Source organism: Trachemys scripta, chromosome 8 (assembly GCF_013100865.1).
Source record: "Trachemys scripta elegans isolate TJP31775 chromosome 8, CAS_Tse_1.0, whole genome shotgun sequence".
In the NCBI taxonomy this organism is placed as follows: Eukaryota; Metazoa; Chordata; order Testudines; family Emydidae; genus Trachemys; species Trachemys scripta.
Genome location: NC_048305.1, coordinates 71,473,202 through 71,497,885, shown reverse-complemented (window position 1 = coordinate 71,497,885; position 24,684 = coordinate 71,473,202). Strand labels below are relative to the sequence as shown.

Genomic DNA, 24,684 nt, shown 5'->3' with positions numbered 1-24,684 from the left:
GCGGGGCTTCTACAAAAGACAGGACATTGGAAGTTGAGGGGCCTGCCGAGATGAGTTGCCTAAACTTGCTCCCTGGGAGGAGGGAATGAAGAGATTGGCAAACCCAGAGGAGTGAGGAGGGCCAGGAACAGTGCCTAATTTGTGCACCTCTAGGCTTGTCAGTTCATAGCCCCAGCACCTCTGGGCTTGCTGCATCAGGTATGAATGTAAAAAAATTGCTTGAGCTCTGGCACCTGTTTAATTACAAATTAAGGAGGTATGGCAGCAGCTCAGGAGAAGGCAGCAAGGTGCAAGGAATGGAGCATTAAAGCATCTCTGTGTAGAGGGTCCCTGAGCCAGAACCCAGAGTACAGGGTGGGCCTGGGTTCCCTTGCCAGCCACTATGGGAATGGCAGTGAAGTAGAAGACTGCCGGAGGCTGCTGGAAAGCAGGAACCTTGATGCTCCCCTCCGGAAGGGGAAACCACAACAGTGACCTGGCCAGAGGGCTGAATCACGAAGAGGGAGCAGCAGTCATGGAGCAAGAGAGGGGCTGCAGACTGGCAGAGAGAGACAAAGTGATGGTGTGCAACCATGGGATGGGGTGTTGAGCTGGCAAGCTATTCCCCAGAGTGACCAGGAGGAGGTGCCATCCTAACGTCTCCTGGGTGCTGGCAGACATGGGACTGCATTGCTACACAGCAGCAACTCATTGCCTTTTGGCAGCAGACGGTGCATTACGACTGGTATCCGTCATCGTCGTACTCCTGGGTGCTCTTTTAGCCAACCTCGGTGAGGTCGGTCAGGGGCACCTGGGCAGACATGGGAGTGACTCAGCCAGGTCATTCCCATCTTCTGCCAAGCACCCAGGAGATGACAATGGCTAGCAGTTGTAATGCAGCATCTTCTGCCGAGCACCCAGGAGATGACAATGGCTAGCAGTTATACTGCACCGTCTGCTGCCAGCCTAAGATGTAAAAGATAGATGGAGTGGATCAAAACAAGAAATAGACCCGATTTGTTTTGTATTCATTTGCTCCCCCCTCCATCCCTCCCTCCCTCCGTGAAATCAACGGCCTGCTAAATCCAGGGTTTTTAGTTCAATCCTTGAGGGGGCCATTCTGTGTGACAGTTGTTTGTGTTTCTCCTTGATGCAAAGCCACCCCCTTTGTTGATTTTAATTCCCTGTAAGCCATGTCGTCAGTTGACCCTCCCTCCATCAGAGCAACAGCAGACAATCGTTTTGCACCTTTTTTCAGCGCAGACGCCATAGGACTGGGATCATGGAGCCTGCTCAGATCACCGCGACAATTATGAGCACTGTAAACACCATGCGCATTATCCTGGAGTATATGCAGAACCAGAACCTGCAAAACCAAAGCAAAAACCAGGCGAGGATGCGACGGCAGCGTGGTGATGAGAGTGATGAGGACATAGACATGGGCATAGACTTCTCACAAAGTACAGGCCCTGGCAATGTGCAAATCATGGTGTTAATGGGGCGGGTTCATGCCATGGAACGCCGATTCTGGGCCCGGGAAACAAGCACAGACTGGTGGGACTGCATAGTGTTGCAGGTCTGGGACGATTCCCAGTGGCTGTGAAACTTCTGCATGCGTAAAGGCACTTTCATGGAACTTTGTGACTTGCTTTCCCCTGCCCTGAAGCGCCAGAATACCAAGATGAGAACAGCCCTCACAGCTGAGAAGCGAATGGTGATATCCCTCTGGAAGCTTGCAATGCCAGACAGCTACCAGTCAGTCAGGCATCAATTTGGAGTGGGCAAATATACTGTGGGGGCTGCTGTGATCCAAGTAGCCAACGCAATCAAAGAGCTGCCGATATCAAGGGTAGTGACACTGAGAAATGTGCAGGTCATAGCAGATGGCTTTGCTGCAATGGGATTCCTTAACTGTGGTGGGGCGATAGATGGAACCCATATCCCTATCTTGGCACCGGAGCACCAAGCCAGCAAGTACATAAACCGAAAGGGATACTTTTCAATGGTGCTGCAAGCCCTGGTGGATCACAAGGGACGTTTCACCAACATCAACATGGAATGGCCGGGAAAGGTACATGACGCTCGCATCTTCAGGAACTCTGGTTTGTTTCAAAAGCTGCAGGAAGGGACCTTCTTCCCAGACCAGAAAATAACTGTTGGGGATGTTGAAATGTCTATAGTTATCCTTGGGGACCCAGCCTACCCCTTAATGCCATGGCTCATGAAGCCATACACAGGCAGCCTGGACAATAGTCAGGAGCTGTTCAACTATAGGCTGAGCAAGTGCAGAATGGTGGTAGAATGTGCATTTGGACGTTTAAAAGGACGCTGGTGCAGTTTACTGACTCGGATAGACCTCAGCGAAACCAAGAGAGTAAGGGGGAGAAGTTTATGGCGGGGTGGGAGGTTTAGGCAAATCGCCTGGCCACTGATTACGCGCAGCCAGACACCAGGGCGGTTAGAAGAGTACAGGAGGGTGCGGTGCGCATTAGAGAAGCTTTGAAAACCAGTTTCATGACTGGCCAGGCTACGGTGTGAAAGTTATTTGTTTCTCCTTGATGAACACACACACCCCTTGGTTCACTCTACTTTCCTGTAAGCTAACCACCCTTCCCTCCCCCCACTTCGATCACCACTTGCAGAGGCAATAAAGTCATTGTTGCTTCACATTCATGCATTCTTTATTAATTCATCACACAAATAGGGGGATAACTGCCAAGGTAGCCCGGGAGGGGTGGGGGAGGAGGGAAGCACTGGGTGGGGTGGGGGAGGAGGGAAGGACAAGGGCACACTGCACTTTAAAACTTTAAAACTTAAAATCTTTAAAACTTATTGAATGCCAGCCTTCTGCTGCTTGGACAATCCTCTGTGGTGGAGTGACTGGGTGGCCGGAGGCCCCGCCACTGCGTTCTTGGGCGTCTGGGTGAGGAGGCTATGGAACTTGGGGAGGAGGGCAGTTGGTTACACAGGGCTGTAGCGGCGGTCTGTGCTCTTGCTGCCTTTCCTGCAGCTCAACCATATGCTGGAGCATATGAGTTTGATGCTCCAGCAGCTTGAGCATTGACTTCTGCCTTCTGTCAGCAAGCTGATGCCACCTATCATCTTCAGCCCATCACTTACTCTCTTCAGCCTGCCACCTCTCCTCACGTTCATATTGAGCTTTCCTGCACTCTGACATTGTCTGCCTCCATGCATTCTAATGTGCTCTGTCAGTGTGGGAGGAGAGCATGAGCTCAGAGAACATTTCATCCTGACTGCATTTTTTCCGCCTTCTAATCTTCGCTAGCCTCTGGGAAGGAGAAATATATGCAGCTGGTGGAGGGGAAAAAAAGGGAGAGTGGTAGTTAAAAAGACACATTTTATAGAACAATAGATACATTCTTTCACGATAAACCTTGCTGTTAACATTACATAGCACATGTGTTTTGTTACAAGGTCTCATTTTGATGGCTTCACCCCTCCCCCCGTTGAGTGGCTAACAGAGGGGAACATTTCTGTTCAGCCACGGGCAAACAGCCCAGCAGGAACGGGCACCTCTGAATGTCCTCTGTTAATAAAACCTCTGTTAATAAAACCACCCTATTTCAACCAGGTGACCATGATTGATATCACTCTCCTAAGGATAACACAGAGAGATAAAGAATGGATGTTGTTTGAATGCCAGCAAACACCGGAACCATACACTGCAAAGCTTTGTTCTGCAATGATTCCCGACTATGTGCTGCTGGCCTGGCGTGGTAAAGTGTCCTACCGTGGAGGACGGAATAAGGCTGCCCTCCCCAGAAAACTTTTACAAAGGCTTTGGGAGTACATCCAGGAGAGCTTTCTGGAGATGTCCCTGGAGGATTTCCGCTCCATCCCCAGACACGTTAACAGACTTTTTCCAGTAGTTGTACGGCCACGAATGCCAGGGCAAATTAATCATTAAACACGCTTGCTTTTAAACCATGTTTACAAAGGTACACTCACCAGAGGTCCCTTCTCCGCCTGGCGGGTCTGGGAGGCAGCCTTGGGTGGGTTTGGGGGTTACTCAGGTCCAGGGTGAGAAACAGATCCTGGCTGTTGGGGAAACTGGTTTCTCTGCTTCCTTGCTGTGAGCGATCTTCAACCTCCTCCTCCTCATCTTCCTCGTCCCCAAAACCCGCTTCCGTGTTGCGTTCTACTCCATTAACGGAGTCAAAGCACAGGGTTAGGGTATTGGTGGCTGCATCCCCTAGAATGGCATCATCATAGAAGCGGCATGTTTGGGGCTGTGACCCAGAGCGGCCGTTTGCCTCTGTTTTTTTGGTAGGCTTGCCTGAGCTCCTTAATTTTCATGCGGCACTGCCGCGAGTCCCTGTTATAGCCTCTGTCCTTCATGCCCTTGGAGACTTTTTCAAATGTTTTGGCATTTTGTTTACTGGAACGGAGTTCAGCTAGCACGGATTCATCTCCCCATACAGCGACGAGATCCCGTACCTCCCGTTCGGTCCATTCTGGAGTTCTTTTGTGATTCTGGGACTCCATGGTCACCTCTGCTGATGAGCTCTGCATGGTCACCTGTGCTGATCAGCTCGCCACGCTGGCCAAACAGGAAATGAAATTCAAAAGTTCGCGGGCCTTTTCCTGTCTACCTGACCAGTGCCTCTGAGTTGAGAGCGCTGTCCAGCGTAGTCACAATGGAGCACTCTGGGATTGCTCCCGGAGGACAATACCGTCGAATTGCATCCACACTACCCCAAATTCAACCCGGCAAAGCCGATTTCAGTGCTAATTCCCTTGTCGGAGGTGGAGTAAAGAAATCGATTTAAAGAGTCCTTTAAGTCGAAAAAAAAGAGCTTCGTCGTGTGGACGGGTCCAGGGTTAAAGCGAGGTAACGCTGCTAAATTCGACCTAAAATCATAGTGTAGACTAGGCCCACGCTTCCCTGCATGATGCAGACAGGGCTGTGATAGTGATGCCACAGTGACTCTTCAAAAACCTTCACAGTCAACACAATAATCAGGCAATTACTGTGCACTCATACCTCACCTTCTATCTGAGAAGCTCAAGTACTTCACAACCAGTCATTAAGCCTCCCACCATTCTATGAGTTGGGTATGGATCATCATCCCTATTTTACAGATGAGGAAACTGAGGCACGGAGAGATTAAGTGACTTATCCCAACTCACCCCGGAAGTGGGTGGTAGAACAGGGAATATAACTCCACTCCCTGACTCCCAGTCCTCCGTCTTAACCATAATACCATCTTTTCTCCCCATAACCATAATCACTACTGGTGTCTGACCACCAACAGTAATGCCACATACTGAAAGAGGGAGACAGTTACTGAGTGGGATTTTCAAAAGTGCTAAGCATTAGCCAAATTCTACTCCTGTTGAAGTCAGCTAATTCCTATTGACTTCAATGAGGTCAAAGTTAAGCCAGTTGAACACTGTTTAAAAATTCCACCTAAAATTTCCATCTCTGAATGAAAAAGAGCTTGTTTGGGTCTTTCTGTTTCATCTTTAGCTAATAGCTTCCTTGCAGCCTCTCCCGTGTCCTCACAGGAATACTCCTGCAGTATTTTCCTTGTCTTCCTGCACTGTGTATTCCTCAGCTTTGAACTGCCTACAATGGAAAAAATCAAAGAGGAACATTTGGTGATCTAGGCACCCCTCTATGATGAGATATCTTCTTTGGCAGCTGGAACAAATATTTCTCTTGTCTTCTTTAGATATATTTCTTTCTCCTGCTGTAGAGCTAAATAGCAGAAACTGTACTAAAAGAGAATATGAGACTGGAGGATGAAAAATGTCTCTTGTTTTACATTGTCACAACACAGCTGCATCCTCTGGACCAAATTCAGAGATGATGTGTTAGACCTCCATACACCAACCTCATATGCCCCCTTCTGCTCAGAATCCCTTAGAGCAGGGGTCTCAAACATGCGGCCCGTGGAGCTCTTCCCTGCGGCCCGCCAAGCTCCCCACGCCCCCCCACCCCGTTACTTCCTGTCACCACCAAACTCCTCTCACCCCCGCCCCTCCCGAGTTATTTTATGTGGCAGCTAAGCTTCCTGCTTGCTGCTCCCCAATGTTTGGGGGCCGGGTCTCTCCCCCGGCCCCGCCTGTCACCCCCACACGCCTCCCAAGTGTCCCCCGGGCTCACTTGCTGCCCCCTCACAGCCCCGGAGCCTGCAGCTCACGCTGACTCCGCTCTGCTCTGCCAGCTTCCGGCATCACCTGCTGCCGCAGGGTCCTAGTGCCCCCCTCCACTAGGGCCAGGGCAGGCTGCCCTTCCTCTGCCCTTCTGCCCTAGTCCTGATCCTCTCCAATGCCCCGAGCCCCTCATCACCAGCCCCACAGCCCTCACCCCTGCACCCCCTCCTATCCCCAAACTCCATCCCAGAGTCTGCACCCCCACTACCTGCCCCAGCCCAGAGCCTGCACTCAGCACCCAAATTCCCTCCCAGAGCCTGCACCCCAGACCCCCTCCCCCACCCAAACTCCCTCCCAGAGCCTTAGGCAGGTGGGGGCGGAGTTGGGAGGGGGCAGGTTCTGGGCACCACCAAAATTTCTACAAACCTGCCACCCCTGGAAGAGCCAGAGCAGGGGTGGAGTGGTGGTGCAGCCCAGAGCAGTGGTGGGGGGGGGTTTAACAGAAGTAAATCAAACTAAGTGCGTATTTTGTCCTTTGAGTGAGGTGCATTACTGAGTGTATATATTTTATTAAAACCGCTTGGAAATGACTTGTTGTAGGAGCAGCATTGATCTGTATGCTCTGTATAACGCTTAGCACTTTCCAGGAGGGAGGGGGGGAGGAGGTGGAGAAGAAATGGGGTAGGGGCGGGGCCTCATGGAAGGGGTGGAGTGGGGGCGGGGCGGGGCAGGGGCAGCGAGGGGGGGGGGTGTCGGTGATCCGGCCCTCTGGCCAATGCATTAGTCCTCATGTGGCCCTCGTGGTCATTTGAGTTTGAGACTCCTGCCTTAGAGCTACTTATATCCACTCTACTGATCTCTAAAGGTGTGTAAATTGCCATAATTTGCAGGCTGAGGAGTCAAAAGAAAAGTGTATGCTAAGGTAGGTTGAGAGCTATTATTAAGTTAAACCTTCCACCACTTTCTTTCAGCTACACAGGATGCAAGTTACACCAACTAAACTCCCTTAAATATTGATACATTAGATGAAAAGAAGTCTACTTGAGTGTAAGGGGATCTAAGTTAATGGAAGGGGACCTAATTTACACATTACCTCTGAATTAGGACATCTGTCTTTACTGTCATGCAGGTGTCAACTATTAGAAACACAATATATCCATCATCACCACCTCCAAGTAATAATGTACTGCTTCCCACATTCTCATGTTACACATCTGGTCAGTTTAGTAAAGAATAGGTTTTAAATGCCTTTATAGTCTTTTTTCTTAGTAGTCATGCATAAGTCATGGGCATAACCAATTCTTCATTTCCATGACAGTCTCTGGGTATATTCAGAGTATGCCTGCTTCCATTGTGAGCAGCATCTGTGTCAGCTACCCTGTTAACCGACACACCAATTGAACCAGAACTAAAAGCATAAACTGCTACAGATTGAGCTAAAGCCCCCTAACTGGGGGCCGAAACAACTCCGATCTAGCAGGCTACACATGCACATATACACTTTACATCAACATCATATACACAATTGTGTCTGAGTCCCCTTGGCCACAACACTGATTCAGCACTTGTGCTATTTTTCAAATGGCCTTTCCCACCCATACACTGTGGTTACAGTATCCTAGACATGATATAAAATACTTGCAAACACAAACATGCAGTGATTCTAATAGGTGTTTTGTGTAAGAAAAACCCTATAGATTGCCTATGAATGCAAAATTAATGATACCGTACGTCAATATTATGGCTTTCCTGTCTCATGGGTATAACCTTATAATCACATCCCAGTTCTGTTTCATACCCTGAGCATGGTGAATGGATGTTTAAATTGTGTATCTATGGCTGGGTGTAAAATAATCTACTGTGGTGAGGCATGGTAAATCACCTGTAAATGGTAGTTAATTAGATGTGACTTTGCCTTGCAAGACATATTACATGTGTTAGCAGTTACACCCAAATACCTAGCTTAAAAGTATGCAGAAACTACGTCAGGTCTTGAGCTGCATTATATTGCACAATGCATAAGATAAAAATGAAACAAATATCATCACCCTTACACATGCTACTCATGTCCCTTGACATCTTAGGCAGCATGTAAATATACAGCAGCAATAAGCCACAGCAGGGTGTGGTTTGGAGGGATACTGATGCATATCTCAGGTGCACCCATAGCTTTCTCATGACGCTGTTAGCATAAATTATTCCTATTAGTGTATGGCTCCTTCATTTTCAATTTAATATTTTTAAACGTTTTTAAATGAATCTTCAGAGGAATTTGTGCAGTGTGCCTTTCTACTGGGGAAAGTATATTGCAGTAGAACTAACTGAGTGCATTGTCCATTTCTATTCATTCACACTCGTGTGAAAGTTCCACTGGCATGACCTGAGTAAGAACTTTAGGATGTGGCCCATTATTATTTATATAGTGCCATAGGTGTGCATAGCACTTTAGAAAGGGAAAAGAAGAGAAGAAATGAGGATTCAATCAGTTAGACTCCCATACATTATTATCATGCATTGGCCAAAGGACTTCACCTGTGCTTTGAGCTCTTTGAAAAAACACTAGGCTCCTTGAATCGATTAAGCAACATCAGCCGTGAAACCTTGTGACATCTGATCGGTTATCAAAGAATACTACAGTTCATCTCCCACCACTGTCCTACTACCAAGGTCCTTTGTATTCCACAGAAAATAGGACCTAAATTTTGCTGCAAAGTCCCTAGATTATTTGGCGCTTTTCTGCTGTGGACTGAAAACTGAGCAGCAGCTTCATGTGGATACTAAACACTGATGTTTTTAAATGATAACCGCAGCTTTCGCCCTGTGTTTATTTTAAACAGAATTTATCTTATGCTTTCTGTTTTCAATTTTCAGTACACCAAAGATTATTTTTAATGGACAATACATGATAGCATCACAGAAGTTGTCAGAAGAATGCTGGAGGTTTTGGCAGTTGGGTAGGGGCTTTTGGCACCAGGAGCGGGGGAGGGAGAGTTTGGGAATGTATGGTAAGCACATTAGCTGGATATTTCTGCTAAAATGATCAGCAGTAACATAATTAAATGCTGACAGTTAAATTGTCATCTTTCATTAATAACCCAGTGAGAATGAAGAATTTCATGCCTCTCTTAGAACTTTTGTTTCAGACTCTCTGCAGACTCAGGAGGACAACACTATAGCAATTTACATTCTGTTTATGTTTTCAAGGTTGTCTGTACAAAGATCAGAAACAAAAAAACCCAAACCAAAAGCCTAGATTCTACATTTGGGGTGGAATACATGAAGGCCTGTCTATGACTCAGATCAAACACAAGTTCCTCTGAAATAAATCAGAAGAAGAGAGAGACAATATTCCTTATAGGATCAAGGTACTAGGTTTACAGTCACTGCCTCATGACCTAATGGCCTAAGTCTCCCCTAGCTGCCTTTGTACAATGTCTTACCAATATTATAGCAAACACAAACATGTAACTAGCCTTATCAGTATTGCTTTATAACTGATCGTGCACTGTAGTGACACTGCTAGCATTACAACTTCCCACAAAACTTTTTTTAAATATTAGATGGCACAATCCAGCTTCATTTGGCTCTTTGGGAGAAGGAGGATGCAAGGGGTACTTACTAGCATCCCCCTGATTTGAATGTTCCGTGCTGTAATACTGGGGTGAAACAGTAAAAAGCTGAACACAGGAGTCATGGAGCTAAAGTGAAATAGAATAGAATATACTGTACTTTCACTTGAGATCCTTATGAAATATTGATGTCTCTTGTATGTGTATTTTCCCATAGATTTTAGCCAATAAATGTTGCTTTAAGCCATCACCCCTCAAAAGTTTTATGTATCCCAATAGCAGTAATGGCTTTAAGGTCAGAGAAGGCATGACTCATTTGTGATCAGTATGCGTTGTTATTGCCCCATCTGGATGGGAGAATTCCATCTGTTGTGTCCTAATTTCCACAGTGGAGATGCCAGTGTCACTGATTGGCTGCTTGTCTTTCCCCACCCTGTCTGTGATTGGTGGATCCTCCCACTTCTGCCTTGATTTCTGTCTCTTTCCTTGCTCAGGTTCTTGCACTTCAGAGCTGCAGCTGTTCTACACTGACCACAGAAGGACCAGGGGTTGCTCACTGATCAGGACTCAACCAATAAGGTACATTGCTGGGATTTTGGAGGGAAGATGTACTCTGATCAGATGCTATTTGTTCTCAAAGGCTTAAGAGCAGTGGTGGGCCACCTGTGGCCTACTACTGCTTTAGAGTGTATTTATGGCTAATGAACAGGATTTAGGACTAACAAGGGAAGGAGAAGGATGTTTGAAAAGAATGAGTCTGTGAAGAGGGTGTCTGTTGGGTTTAGGGGATGCAGGATTTACCCCTAAATTGCAAGCATGGAAGGGGTCATCCAGGCTATATTTCAAAGGGAAATATTTAGATTTAATTAAAGTGACATTGTTCATTATATTTTAAGGCTTTGTTTTTAAACAATTTTAGTCTTCATTTAAGGGTTTGCCCAAGATTCTATGGGACAATGGGAATCAAGTCACCAAATTGTCTGTATCTGAACCCCCCCAGATTTAGGACAGGGGAAGGGTCAATACTGAAATAATTAAATATATCTACAAGAACTTATGTTGGTGTGAAGTTATGCTAAATTAAATGTGGCTGGAGGTTTTGAAGGCAAGGGATTAGAGACTACAGTGATGAGGGCATGTAAGTATTTAGAAGAGAATGTATCCAGAATGGGGATAGCAAAGAAAAGAATTAGAACTTTGCCATTAGATATGCGTGGTATAGATCACTGCAATCAGTGGGGGCTGACTACATGTATCTGAGGGCACAGTTAATGTTTTGTATATTAAAAAATATAGAAGCACAAAAATAACATTTTTCCCTAAAAATTTTGCCTGTTTGCATTTGACAAATATTAATTTTTAGATTTGTGTCAGAAGGATGTTTTCATGGAGAAAATTATAGCTTTATGCCAGCAAGAAATTATAATTACACTGGAATCTCTGTACTAAAACAAAATTTCCATGGGAGTTATTTTTTTTATTGGGATCTTCTGCACTTATCTCTAGTCCAGACTCAAAATTTAATAAGGTGTTAAGATAGCCACCATTTTTGCTCATTTTTAACCTAGTTCCCCAAGATGCCATGTCACAGATATATCTCCTGGCCAGAATGAATGGGCTTCCTTTTACAAGTTGCATTGCTTTTCATCTGAAGGATCAGAGGGCTGATGCAGACAGAAGTCCCTATCACTCATGGCTCAGCATGCTGCCTTTGGTCCTCTGTCTCCCTACCATCCAGAAATTGAGAACATAAGAAACTTAAGGCCAGTTTTCTTGCATGACAGACCAGAGTACATCTAACTACAAAATAGCTCCAGACAACAAATATTTTAGGGTGAATTTTCTAGTCTTAGCTAATTTAAATGCCAGGGATGCTATGCTTAAAAATAAAGCAACTAATTAGAAACCAAAACACTTCTACCTATGATATGAGTCAAACAGAAGAATCTCAACAAGACAAAGACTAGTGATTTAATAAGAACAGCTTATCGCAGCAGTTAATACAGTAGCACCACATGCTATACTTAAATTTTAATTAGAAGTGGGCTATGTCAAAATTTTCACAGGGAAGTTTGTAACCACACCCACCCCCTGAACATAATATATGCCTATCTCATAGAACAGGAAGGAACCATGAAAGGTCATTGAGTCCAGCCCCCTGCCTTCACTAGCAGGACCAAGTACTGATTTTTTTTGCTCTAGATCCCTAAGTGGCCCCCTCAAGGATTGAGCTCACAACCCTGGGTTTAGCAGACCAATGCTCAAACCACTGAGCTATCCCTCCCCCCTTAACATAATACTTACAAGATTTCCATTTAAATGGCATTTTGGGGGAGAGAGTCTCTTCTTTAAAAGACATGGTTATTTGTTTAGACATCTTCCTGGTTGCTCACCACACTTATTGATTGTGGCATTTCACAAACGTTCATTGGCTTCTCCTCATGGGATGGATTATGATGCAGACCTCACAACTGTCCATTTTGTTATCTGCTGACGGTGCCTTGTTGGCAAGGCGTTCAATTTCAGTTAAAAGTTAACCCAGTATGTTCTTGGTCCCTTGCACCAGCTTTTTATATTTTTCTTACATCTGATTCTGCCTTCCCCTTTTTACAAGGTAGTTTACTCTTTTTTCCACACATGTACAAAATCAAATATTCCTCTATTCTAAATGTCGATGCAGAAATATGGCTCAATGGAAAAAGGACAGGCATCCCTAGTAGACAGTGTTCGAAGTCCTTTAAGAAATCTTGAGCCAATTTCTCCTTTTTGATTTATTCTGTAGCCTAACATGTCACCACAAGACAACCCACCAACAAGCAGACATGAAAAATAGGGAAGGCTTTTGCATTCTGAAATCCCAAACAGTATTTATCAGCACAATTATTACTGGGACAAAGTAGAATATTCACAAGGTTTAATGACCTTATCTAATTATGTGGTGGCATGGCTCAATATTAAGATTGCTTAGACAGCTGGTCAATAAAATCTAATTTTACAGGCTTTAGCAAAATTTTGGAAAATGTCCTCTCTGTACTATTTGTGCCACCACTGGAGTGAATTACAAGAATACTTCCTTCTCCCTGAACTTTTTATCTCATTGAAGTTCTCTGCAGCATGGATGTATTTTCACTCCTGCTTCCCATCATTATTTTTTGTGAAGTTGCACGTCTGAGTGACATTTAGTCTTAACTTATCTGAGATATACACAGTAACAAAAAATCAAGCTAAGAGTTTAACAGGGGATTTAACAATAAATTTCCTGGCAACCATTTGGCAGTGGAAGGGATGGGAAGAGCCCCCACCAGTCATGATTTTTCTTAACAAGAAGCATGCTGAGGGACAGGGGCTTTTAAATTGACTATAGAGGGGCCTGAACCAAAACTCTGGAGCCACAGACCTAGGGGTTTAGTAAATGCCTCTTTCTAGTTTTGAGAGGCCATCATGAAACCAAAGAATTGGAGCCTTCAATTGAAGGAAGCTCATTGTTTAAGAAAAATATTGGTTAGGATCATTTACTGCACCTAAAAGGTTTGTTCTATTTTCTAGTCTGGGGAACAGGAACAAGTATGACAGCTGTTGATAGTGGCTGGTCTACAGTGAAAAGTTACATCAGCATAGTTACAGCTCTCAGGTGTGTGAAAAATCCACACCCCTGGAGAAGTAGTTAGGCCAGCCTAACCCCAGGTGTAGACAGCACTTAGGTTGACAAAAGAAGGGCTGGCCTGTGCTAGAAAATTAGATCACCCCAGCTACATTGCTCAGGGGTGTCAAAAATCCACTCCCCTAAGTGACATGGTTAAGCTGACCTAAGACCCTGTGTAGAATTCTTCCATTGATTTAGCTACTGCCTCTCTGGGAGGTGGACAATTACAGCGACGGGAGAACGTCTCCTGTTGCTCTTGTAAGTGTCTATGCTGAAGCGCTACAGTGGCACAGCTGCACCACTGTTCCATTTTAAGTGTAGATATAGCCATGGCAACTTCTCTATGCTTTCTGTTTTTCCACAGATGGACAGATATCCTTTCTTCGTGTTTGTGTTGTGTGGGGTATTTTTGCCAAGAATCCTTTGTTTTCCACATGAAAACTCTACAATAGATTGTGATACTATGCTACCGCACCATGGAGGTGAACCACAAAAATCCACTCCACCATATGTTATTGCTGTATCTTTTGATAAATATGATCCAGGAAACGAAATCCAAGGTAAACTATTTAACTCATTTAAAAACTGTCTCCGTGTAAAGGTGCAGGCAGTCCTTGAGCGCCCTCTTGCAGCCTGGTGTGGCCCTACAGGTGTGCCCTTCCTTAATTTCCCTAAGTGGAGCAGCAGTAGATTTCAGTTCAACAGCGCTGGGGCAAGGAGGAGCTGCCACAGATTAACAAAATGCCCTCGCATTTTAATCAGGTTTCAGGCTAGGAATCTTTACAACAAACAGTTCATCAGGACCCAGGTTCAGGGCATCCAAATTTATAGTCCTCCACACCCAAGTCTCTGAATCAGGTTAAACTTGTCTCCAAGTGCCTGAGAGAGAAACCACCAGCCAGCTTGCTTGTTTGCTGACTCCCCTGTTCTGCTTCTAGTCCTGTTCCTGTTTATATGGCTCAGCCCTCAAGATGGGTAGGGCCTCCTTAATTATCCCCAGGCTGCAGGTTGTGGGCTCTTGCCAGTCAATTAAAGGGCTAGTACCCTTTTCCCCATACACTCTTTCACTCTCCTTCTCCTACTGAATTCAGGCTGCACCAAAATTCCACCTGATTTCCTTCTGCAGCATCCCCAAAATATAGCCCTTTCTTTCATCCCCACTCATCCATACTCAGTTCATATCTTGCCGCTCCACGTGGGAAGATGTTTTTCCCTTGCCTATTGGGCAAATATGAATTCATCCCATTACACAATGTCTGTGATGAAACTAAAGTCAACTGGCAAAACTGAGCTATGCTATTATTTATTTGATTTCATTTCATTTGTTGAATACTGGTTGTGTGCTGAGCGCTGTACAGAAGAAAGGGGAACTACCCTCAACTTGCTACACTACTGCAGGAGCGTAAAATTTGCCTACAAAACTCAATATGTTAGAACTCCAAGGGTGGCTTTGTATGTTGTGCCTTTCAGAGGCTCAGCATAGAATTAGCAGCCTAGGCTTTATATCACCTTTGCACCTGCCCAGTCGTGGGCTGGGGCAGCACCTAGTGTAATTTACACATCCCTGTTTAGGTTACAGCAGCTTCCTGCTGCCATGTGAACAACAGCACTGCTCAGATTCTCACTATTACCAGCCTGAAGCATTCAACACGCATGAGTCAGACCCCGAAATTTCATGAGATTGGATGAAAAGTCATGAGATTTCTAAAAATAATACATTTTGGGTGCTTTTTATTTGCCTTCTGGTTTCTGAGTCTCTAGATCATGCTCACTTCATGTTTTCAAGCTTTTCTGAGCAACTGTGAGAGGGCTAGAAATTTTCACTTAGTTGTGGGTTTTTTTGTTTTTTGTTTTTTTTTTTCTTTCTGAGAGTTGGCAACACAATGTCCACAGTTCTGCATGCTACAGCCCCACCCCAACACATTCTTCCCGCCACCATTCCTGACCTCAGCATACCTTCTATGCCGAGGTTTGAAAGGGGATCCTCAGAAGGAGCACAATTCTGGCTCTTTCAAGGGGACAGAGCAGGGGTGAGAGTCTCTCTCTGAAGCCACAAGAAACTGGGGGCCCAGCTTAACACATCTCAAGCCTGCTCCCCAGTGCTGATCTGTGGGCCCCTCTCAGCTTGGTGGCAAGGCTCCTAAAGCAACTTCATGACTATTGACTAACTCCAACAACAAGCCTGCAACAAGCCCCCACTAAGATGAGCAGGCGGTGTGAAGGGGAGTTAGTCAGGTCAGTTTCCACTTTGAAATCCAGGCAGCTCAAAATGGAGAACAGAGCACCTGCTGTCCTACTGTGCCCCTAGAATGCCTTTGGAATCCCAGGGACTCAGTCCCATGGAGTTGAGATGGAGGGGCTTTCATGGGGGACAGGATACCAGGGGCAACATGTAGAAGAAGGGGAACATGTGGCTCATTGTGACTGGAAACATCAGGCAGAATCCATGAAGCTCTAAAAAGAGGTTTTGTTAATAGCTCTTCCAAAGATGGCAGGGCTGTTAGACTACTCAAAAGTGCTTGTGAGTTTTAAAATAATTCTCAACAACAAAATGATGGTGGATTTTAAAGGAACATTTAGGTGTGGGAGAACATTCCCATCACATTATAACATTAAGAAAGAGTAAAACAAGGAATGGGCCTTAGCAGCTACTAAGATCTTCCTTTCCTGTCTCTCTGGCCTTGCCCTTTGTTAAATCCTGCCACTGGCTCCCTATTTTCCATTACTTCAGGTTTTAAGGTTCCTACACTTGCCTTCAAGACCCTGCATAATTCTGCCTCTCCCTGCTCATCTGCTCTTATCTCTTTTTACATTGTCCCCAGCTCCACCAATGACATACTCTTTATCTGCTTCTTTTACATCCACTTCTGTGCCTTAGTCCACACTGCCCCCCCCCCCAGTGTATGGAATGCCTTCACCTGAACTGGCCTCTAGGCCACTACTCTTTCCTCCTTCAAATCCCTCTTCTACCATGACACCTACAAGAAAGTAGTTGACTAATTATGGGCAGGTTGAGGATTAATTGGAGATATAGTAAACTATGTTTTTTAATGTTTGCCCAAGTACAGTATTATCAATCACTACCTTAACCTGGACTTGTATGTTGTTCCCTGGGTCCTCTATCATTCCTCTGGCTATCTTTGTTTTTAAGACAAGTTCTTTGGGAAAGGGACCAGGCTTTCTATTATATTTGGGAAAACACCTAGTACTTTGTTGGCATTACCCAAATACATTTATTATAATAAAAACTTGTCTGTGTCCCTTTAAAGTATGGTTTCACGTTGCAAAGTGACTCTTCAAAAATGACATTGTGCAGTTCTCTGTTTACTGTCTCTCGATTCTTTCAATAAGAGTTAATGAGTAAATCAGTGTGTTTCCTAACTTGCAACTCTGCATACTCAGCAGCTTGGTATCTGAGAGCCAAGTTGGTTTTTTTCACTGAAAATAAGATTCTGCAGTTGGAACTTAGCTAACAAAACACCGGCCGCCCTACTTCTGGAACTCAGACAGAAGAGAAACCATCTCTCTCTCTCTCTCTCTCTCTCTCAATACCTCCTAGCCCCCTACACTGTAGGCTCTGCAGGCCTAACAATTAAAAGTAGAAAATCTTTGTCACTAAAGCCAGTATGTAGGACTCTGAATACACACAAGGAGCAGGTTGGATGAATAAGAAGATTTTGATTTTACAGTTCACTGTGTAGAGCATCTGTATTGCATTTTAAAGTTGTTCAAAGTTGTTTGTAAATTATATGGAGTGTTAAGTTACTTCACAAATGTATTTAGTAATATGTCACACAGATGCCTATGCTACCTTTGTTTCTTTTCCTCCTTGTCAGTGTCAGTATTGCTAATAAAAACTGCAGTTAGCCATAACATTTAAATATATATATGGAGCATAAGGCATTTCTGTAGATGCAGGATGCTTTGATCCATGGGAAATGTGATGTTAAGTATTATTTAAGACAGCTCCACAGCATGTGAAACTTACATTTCTTTAAATGACTGTTTTTTCAGTGACTCTAGAGGGAACTGCAGAGCGTGGTTTTCAAGGATTTCATCTACAGGCTCGAGAACTTGAAGGAGATACTCCTGTTGGTTCCTTTAAAATTACAGATCCAAGCACGCAAGCCCTTGCATGTCATAATGTTTCGGTATGTGCTCACTCGTTCAGATTAGTTACTTAGCTTGGTTAACTTTTACATACTTGTATTGATACTGATCAAAAGAAACATACATTTTTCATTTTGCAATACATGTAAAATTATATCAGAACTCCAGGGTTCTGGCTCGCAGAAAGAAAAGGACTCTTGTTCAGACAAATCATTAGAACTGTTCACCTGTTTATGGCCTATGATTTCCAAGCCTGTTTGCTATATGATATGTCGGACTTCATAGTGACTAGAATTCAATGTCTAGAAGACACATTTGGATGCAGATCAGTACCCTTGGATTTTTATGCACAATATTGCAGAGGATCAACTGCAAAATCAGAGTAAAATGTTTGTGGTGCATGGCCCAATTCTTAGTACTGAACTAATGTTCCAGCATGGCGCTAGGGGGCTCTGCTGTGCTGCTAGATGTGCTGTCTTTTGGATGAAGTATAGATCAAAAGTCCTGACCTCTTGTGGTGGTGAAAGATCATTTGTCATGGCTTTTTTTTTTTTTTAACAAAAATAATACAGCAGTCATGATAAATTTAGTAAAAAACCATGGGCTTAAGGGGAAATGGTGTGTAAAATCATGGGTATGGACGGAGAAGGGGGATGGATTCTGTGCACAACCCTGTGCACCAGGTCACCACGCCACTTACTCAAGTTTGGTCCGGCCACCCTCCATCATGACAGAGGGGCATCTGGGCCAAATCTGAGTGGAGCTGTGACCCCATGTACCAGGTCAGAAATCCTGGAGTGGGAAGCTAGGCCCAATCCTGCGGGACGGGAGCTGCTGCTGTGGGGTGAGTGCCAGTAGGGTTCATTCTCCAAACCCTCTTCTTCTCCCCACACCCTGGAGTCTCCCCTCTGTATGGGTGCTTTATTAAAATCATGGGCAGAAAGAAAAGTCATGGACAGAGAAATCACTCTATCTTTTCAACCACCGTGACAAATCTGCAGCCCTACCCATTGTGTTGTAGCCAAATTCCTTTACTAATATATGCAAGCACATATAGATAAAAAATGCTTTTGCATTTCATTTTTTTTTTTTTTATTACAGAATTCAGCAGTAAGCCACACAAATTCAGAGGTGAAGCACAAAGTTACAACAACTTGGATTGCACCTTCAGACACCAAGAGTATTCAATTTAGGTATATATTTGATTTTTTTGCTTTGATATTTTATTTTCATGGGACAGTTCAATATGGTTTCCTTGGGTGTACACTTTCATTCTGGCATAACCAGTCTATGCTCTCCATATATTTTCCCTGGTATTGTTTTGTTTCATTGTTTGCATTATCTTCACATTGTATTAGTATAATAAAACCACTACCATTTTTATGTAAACTTTGTTAAAAGTAACTACTGTATATGTTGCCCAGTCCTACAAACCTCTACTCACACAAATAGTTCCAAGAAGGTTCATAGCATTACTAGTGGACCCTGGCTCAGAAAGCAATTTTTACCCTTTAGGTCCCCATTCCTTATGCACATGAGAAGCCATATGCATGTGAATAGTCCCATACATGAGAGAGGCCTTTTATTGATTTCAATTGGCTTTGCCTCAAGCCCTAATACAACACTGATAAAAATATTTGCTTTTTTAATAAAATAATTTCTTTCATATTGAGTATGGGAAAAAATAATGATTAGAAGTGGGAATCCTTGAAGATTAATTTTTAAACATCACTTTATTTGTTTGTTTGTTTATCTAATTCTGGCATTTTCATAACCTGTTCTCAGCAAATATTTTTTTCATGCTCTTTTGTGGAAATGGCACAAGACACACATTGATTGAGTGAAGAGAGCAGCTAAAGCCAAATGTATGCCATATTTTATGTAACTTTAATTAGCCTGGCATATTACAAAGTTTTGATTAACAACAAAAATAACATCTGGGGCTAACAATATGTTTGCCAAGTGTTAGTCAAAATCCATTTGAAACAGCTGAGATATTCAGCTTCTGAAATCTGAAGTTTACAGTAGAAAGGCCAAATCAGTAACTCCCTTAAGTCCTTACAAGTACAAAGAGGAGCAAAAAGACACAGAAATTGAGTAACTCTTCCACAGTATGATCATCTCCTCTCCCTGGTCCAATCAAAGCCATGCTTCAGCCATAGGTCGAGACTATATGAAAGTGAGAAGGTCTGCCAAGGCCTCTCCAACACTGGTGGATATTTGAGCAGATATCCACACAGGAGTCTAAGCTTCTCCAAGCAGCTTTCATTCCTCTTCCGTGCCTTCTAACCTTCTATTTTGTTGATCCTTGGCATGATGTTGGACATTAATATAGGAATTAGAAAATAAAAAAGTTTCTAAGATTTAATTACATACTCTTGAAACTTTTTTTTCTTACACCTTTTCTTGAAGGCTGCAACATGAATTCATACTGAAAATCATACATTTTCAAATAACTCTAACAAGCGTGAGTTTTCTTAGCTGAAAGAAATCTTGTGATTCTATTTCATAATATACTGAAATATAATTTGCTAGAGAAAGTAAATTGTACTGATCTTATTTTCCCTCTAGAGCAACATTTGTTCAAGATTCAAAGAACTTCTGGGTTGGAGTTCTCAGCAAAACTGTCACTCCTAGACCTTCTCAGTCAGCCAATGTCACAGAAAGAAGGAATAAGAAGAAGGTATGTTTTGAGTTTATTTTTGTCTGAGTAGTATAAATAAATGTGGAAGACAAAATATACTTCCATGACAATGGGCCCCATCTGAGGGGTTTCAAATTGGACATCTATAAACTGAGTCAGACAAAATCGGTGGCTGCTTTGGAAAATTTGACCCTACCTACTTACTGTAACTCAAGTATTGTGAGGATTAACCATTATTATCCCATCTGACAGTAAGGAAACTGAGTCATTCTAGCCAATGAATACCATACAAGGAACAGGAGAAGGGTTAAATTACAGAGCCAGGTGATCCAAGAGGCATAAGCCACATCATAAGCCCTGTCCTCCATGGCTACCCCGGGCCATAAGGATTGGGTGACTACACTGGATGTTCTTAGAAATGAAAGTTTAAGTATTCAGTTAATTTTCATTTTCAAAGAACTCCTCATACTAAACTTTCCCATAGTGTAGGGAGGTGAGGTGAAGGAAGAATAAACCAGGGACCAGATCTTTCGCTGATGTAAATCACCATTGTTCCATTGAGTTCAATGAAGCAATACTGGTTTGCACCAGCTGCTGATCTAACCAAGAATGAACATCTTTCTCTGGCCCTTTATCTCACCAAGTAAATGGGAGTTTCTTTCCCAGGAAAAAGATAATATTCAAACAAGCTCTTTTACAAAGTAATAACTGGCTTCTGTTTTCTTTATAGGCTTCACGGATTGTGATTGAGATGGAATGTACCAAGGTAAGAACTATTTCTCTACATTTTTCCAGTGTCTTTTTTATTTTTTAATTGCATTGTGTTATTATTTGTTTTGTGGGAGCATTTAAAAAAGAATATCATCATGTGCATAAATATTTTTCTCCTGAATGTTTGGTGTGGCTCTCACAGAAAATCTTAATAAGACAGATTGACTTTTGAAGGACTGGCATTAACTTGAGGCTTTGATTATCTCAACTTTAGAATTCCCATTCTTCATACTCCTCATCCAGTAAGTTCTGGTCCGTTCATTCTATTGACACTATAGTAGGACATGGACAATGCTATTCAAACACTTTCACAAAAAGTTGACACTGCCTGTGGTTTCTACTCAAATCTGAGTGCATCAGTATCTAGTTTGTTTTTGGGGAGATACCTATCATTTCTCATATCAGACCATTACATAGAGTAGGGTGATCGAATGGAAACAAATTCCTCTGGTTCTTCACTCAAACCAAGCAGGAAAAAGTGTTTATTTTCCTGAAACAATATGGTATTTATACAAGCTCTTTAAGAAGAAGTAACTGGATTCTGCTTTTCTTACAGAAAGGAGGAACTTACTCAAGTAGTGGTGGATGTATTCAGGTAAACATTCCTTCTCCAGAGAGCACTGATTCACTACTTGCCATCCACAAATGACAAGAATTGCTTACTTACAGTTTCTCTCTCTTAAATTTGAACTGGTTACAGCAAGGAGAAATGATTACTCCCCATTCATCAGAATTTCTAAGAATGTTTCTACTTGTGATATGCAAAGCTATCACAGAAACTGACCTATATCATGTAGTATCTCTAACTCAATTTCTTCTTTCCATTTGACAATTTGCCTTTCGGTGAATAAAATCTGCCAAAACTTCTAGATATCTATTTGTCATTCCTGCTATATCCTCCAGATGTTTCTCTCTAAGGTCAGATAAGCTGACAGCAGAAAGTCTTGAGCTTATTTCCTTTATCTTCACTTTCCAGCCATAATGATTCCTTCAGGTTTTGTAGTTCCACCAATATCACTTACCTCACATATTCTGAAATCTTCCTTTCAGTATACAATAATTTCTGTATGAAACTGAATAAAATATGAGTTTTGTTTAAGAAACAAAAAGGTGACAGCTCAGTGAAGATGTCTTTTTGTTTTGCCTTTCTTGCTCCCAGCAACTATGCTATACATTTCACACACTCCAATGGTTGTGTAGTCAGATTACTAAATAGCTGCATACAATCATTTTTCATCTGAACATTACTTAGTTTGGAACACCTAAAAGAATTTACCAGCTCAGGCTCACTCCTAGTGCTGGGCATTAAATACGAGGCTGAAACTTCATATTTAGTAAGTAAATGGAATAATGCCAATATAAACCCACTGAAGATCTGGCCCAATATGTATATTTAGGTTTGTTTGTGTGGAGAGGGGAATAGGTTTAAGTTCTCTGTAGTAAAGTTTTTAATGGTGTAGTTTGGTGGAATGAAATGACCAAAAAATGTCCCCTGTGGTATTTCATTCCACAAGGTAGTTCTTTTTTTACCCCTGAAGCAGCAGTTTATATAGAACTAGTCCTTTGCAAAATTAATAATTGATTTCTGATTTGTTTACAGGGTGGATCCTCTGGTTCCTCTCAGACCAGCTATTCTATTGGTCAGGTAAGTACCCTAGTTCCTCTCTATTTATTTATAATTTTTCCCCAGTGTAGATTTTAGTATATTTGAGTATCCAAAATTATAGAGATAGAGACTGACTGATGTTATTCAACTCTGTGGTAAAATATGTCTCTGTCAGTAAGCTCAGGGATTCCAAACAGTTACTGATCCACAAATGCATGGTAATAGTCAATAATCATACAGGATCTAAGTCCTTGCAGGTTAACTTGTTGTTGCACTCAGAACTCACCATCCACATCCTCACAACAAACATGGCCACCTCTACTTTATTAACCAAACATTAAGCTGATACTGTCAACAAAACAATAAATAAATCCTTGTTTCCTTATTTGTGGTGTTAATGCTATCTGGAATTATTTAAAAAATGAAATTATTCCACGTAGCTAACTTGTTGTTTCACCCCTTTAATAGTCACTTATTTTTTTCATTCCACTTGGACAATAAAAATAGAATGTGCAGTTACTCTTTTGTTTCTAGCCATTTTCATTTTTTCCTTTTAGTTCATTCACAAAATGTTACAAAACTTTCTGACCTAACGTCCTTGACATTCACTTTAATTCAATAATATTTGCAACACCATCTCTAGTGCACAGCATATGACCCCTTCAACGTGGGACTACTTTTGTAATTGATTTCATTGTCTATTCCTATTGGCCTTTTTAAATTCCAAGTTATATATGTGTTGTTATGGAACAATTTACATCTTTTTAATCCAAGTTGTTTTGGGCACAATTATATTTGCACTTAATTTCCTTCCTAATAGATATGGGCCTTTTTAAACCCACAGGGTCAAATTCATTCTTATTTTATCTCTGTTGGCTTGAACTGAGTTATGCTGTAGATGTACTTAGTGTATTTATTAGTGCGTTATATGGGAACAGTTTCCACTCCACATACCCCATCCCCAAACCTTGTTGATTCCAGTTTATGTCCAGCTATTGTGACACTCTCTGAATAGGTATTTCTTAAGCAATACTGTTACACAGCAAATATTCCTTAATCTTCAGTTTCAAGCAATAATTCTGTTTTCTTTCTTTTCACCATGTGTATGGACTGGGGTTTGGATTGGCATGCCTTGTGTATGGATCTTTTTCCTGGATTTTGCTTACACTTAGGAAATCTTACTAACTCAGACTGACTCCTGAAGGAGACGTATTAAACTGCTACAGCCCTAGGCAGGTCACTTTCATTAGAATTTCTCTCCTCCATACCCAAAGCTCACTGAAATCAATGAGTATCTTTCCATTGACCTCATTCGGATTTGGATTAGGCTCCATATGACTAGTTCAGGTCAAATAGCCCCTCAGCATATGTAGTATTTTTTCAGTTCTGATGACTCTTCAGCAGAATCCTTCTGCTACCACTATATCAAGCCTTTCTAGTGTAAAGCAATAGATAAAGGCAGACAAGTTGGAATGTGAAACTTCTGTTACCCTTCACCTTACCACACAGGAAATTACAGGAAGGTTATCTTTCTAAAAAGCTACTGTATTCTAACAAGTCCTTCTACAAATAAATGGCTGATTTATGGTTTCTTTACAGAGTGTGCAAGGTTCCTCATTGGCTGGCAGTAGCTATATGAGCTGTTTCTCCAGAGTATTAGAGTTCGTTTATTTATTTATATAGTTGATCAGCATTTAGCTCAGTAAGCGCCTGATACAAAGTGAATTGAAATCAATTGAAATACTCCCATTGATGTCAATGGGCTTTGGTTCAGGACCTCACTGCAGTGATAGTTATCAGTTTCATTGGGTTCCTTACTTTTTGTTGTTGAGGCTCTTGCTGAAAGGTCACATTATTACAGACCGAAAGCAAGAGAATCACAGTACCTCTTTTTCTCTTGTCATCCCAGTAAATTGTTTTCTTCTATTTGTTGCATTTCAGACCTCTTTGCAGTTTGCAAAGTCACATCACTAAATTGCATGTACAACAATTGGTTTTTCTCCTCACTTGCACTTCTTGGAAATTTTACTTACCTCAGTCTTGACTCCTGAAGGCTGAGTATGGAATTTTTGTGGGCTTACATACCTCACCCTCCATTTAAAATTTTCCTTCCCCTCCTTCATACTCCCTCATGTGATTAGCTCAGCTCACTGCATTTATTCCAAACCATGGACTATTTTCCATTTTCAGCACCTTTCAGACAAACAGAACTTTTTCTCCAGTAAAATGATACCTTTATAGT

The 24,684-nt window shown here is 42.5% G+C and overlaps 1 protein-coding gene across 12 annotated transcripts in view; it reads left to right on the top strand.

Annotated features, from left to right (window-relative positions):
- LOC117881863 overlaps positions 1-24,684 on the top strand; it is a 76,844-nt gene that overhangs the window by 21,755 nt on the left and 30,405 nt on the right. For 10 of the 12 annotated variants that reach the window (XM_034779630.1, XM_034779624.1, XM_034779627.1 and 7 more), the window contains 8 exons: positions 10,163-10,247; positions 13,676-13,871; positions 17,326-17,462; positions 18,523-18,614; positions 19,993-20,104; positions 20,796-20,831; positions 21,393-21,431; positions 22,437-22,481. In XM_034779630.1, the coding sequence (XP_034635521.1) occupies positions 13,676-13,871; positions 17,326-17,462; positions 18,523-18,614; positions 19,993-20,104; positions 20,796-20,831; positions 21,393-21,431; positions 22,437-22,481 (657 nt within the window). In that variant the 5' untranslated portion in view covers positions 10,163-10,247. Of the gene's footprint in view, positions 1-9,303; positions 9,465-10,162; positions 10,248-13,675; positions 13,872-17,325; positions 17,463-18,522; positions 18,615-19,992; positions 20,105-20,795; positions 20,832-21,392; positions 21,432-22,436; positions 22,482-24,684 lie in introns of all 12 variants that reach the window. The other 2 variants (XM_034779625.1, XM_034779621.1) reach the window with 1 other exon arrangement.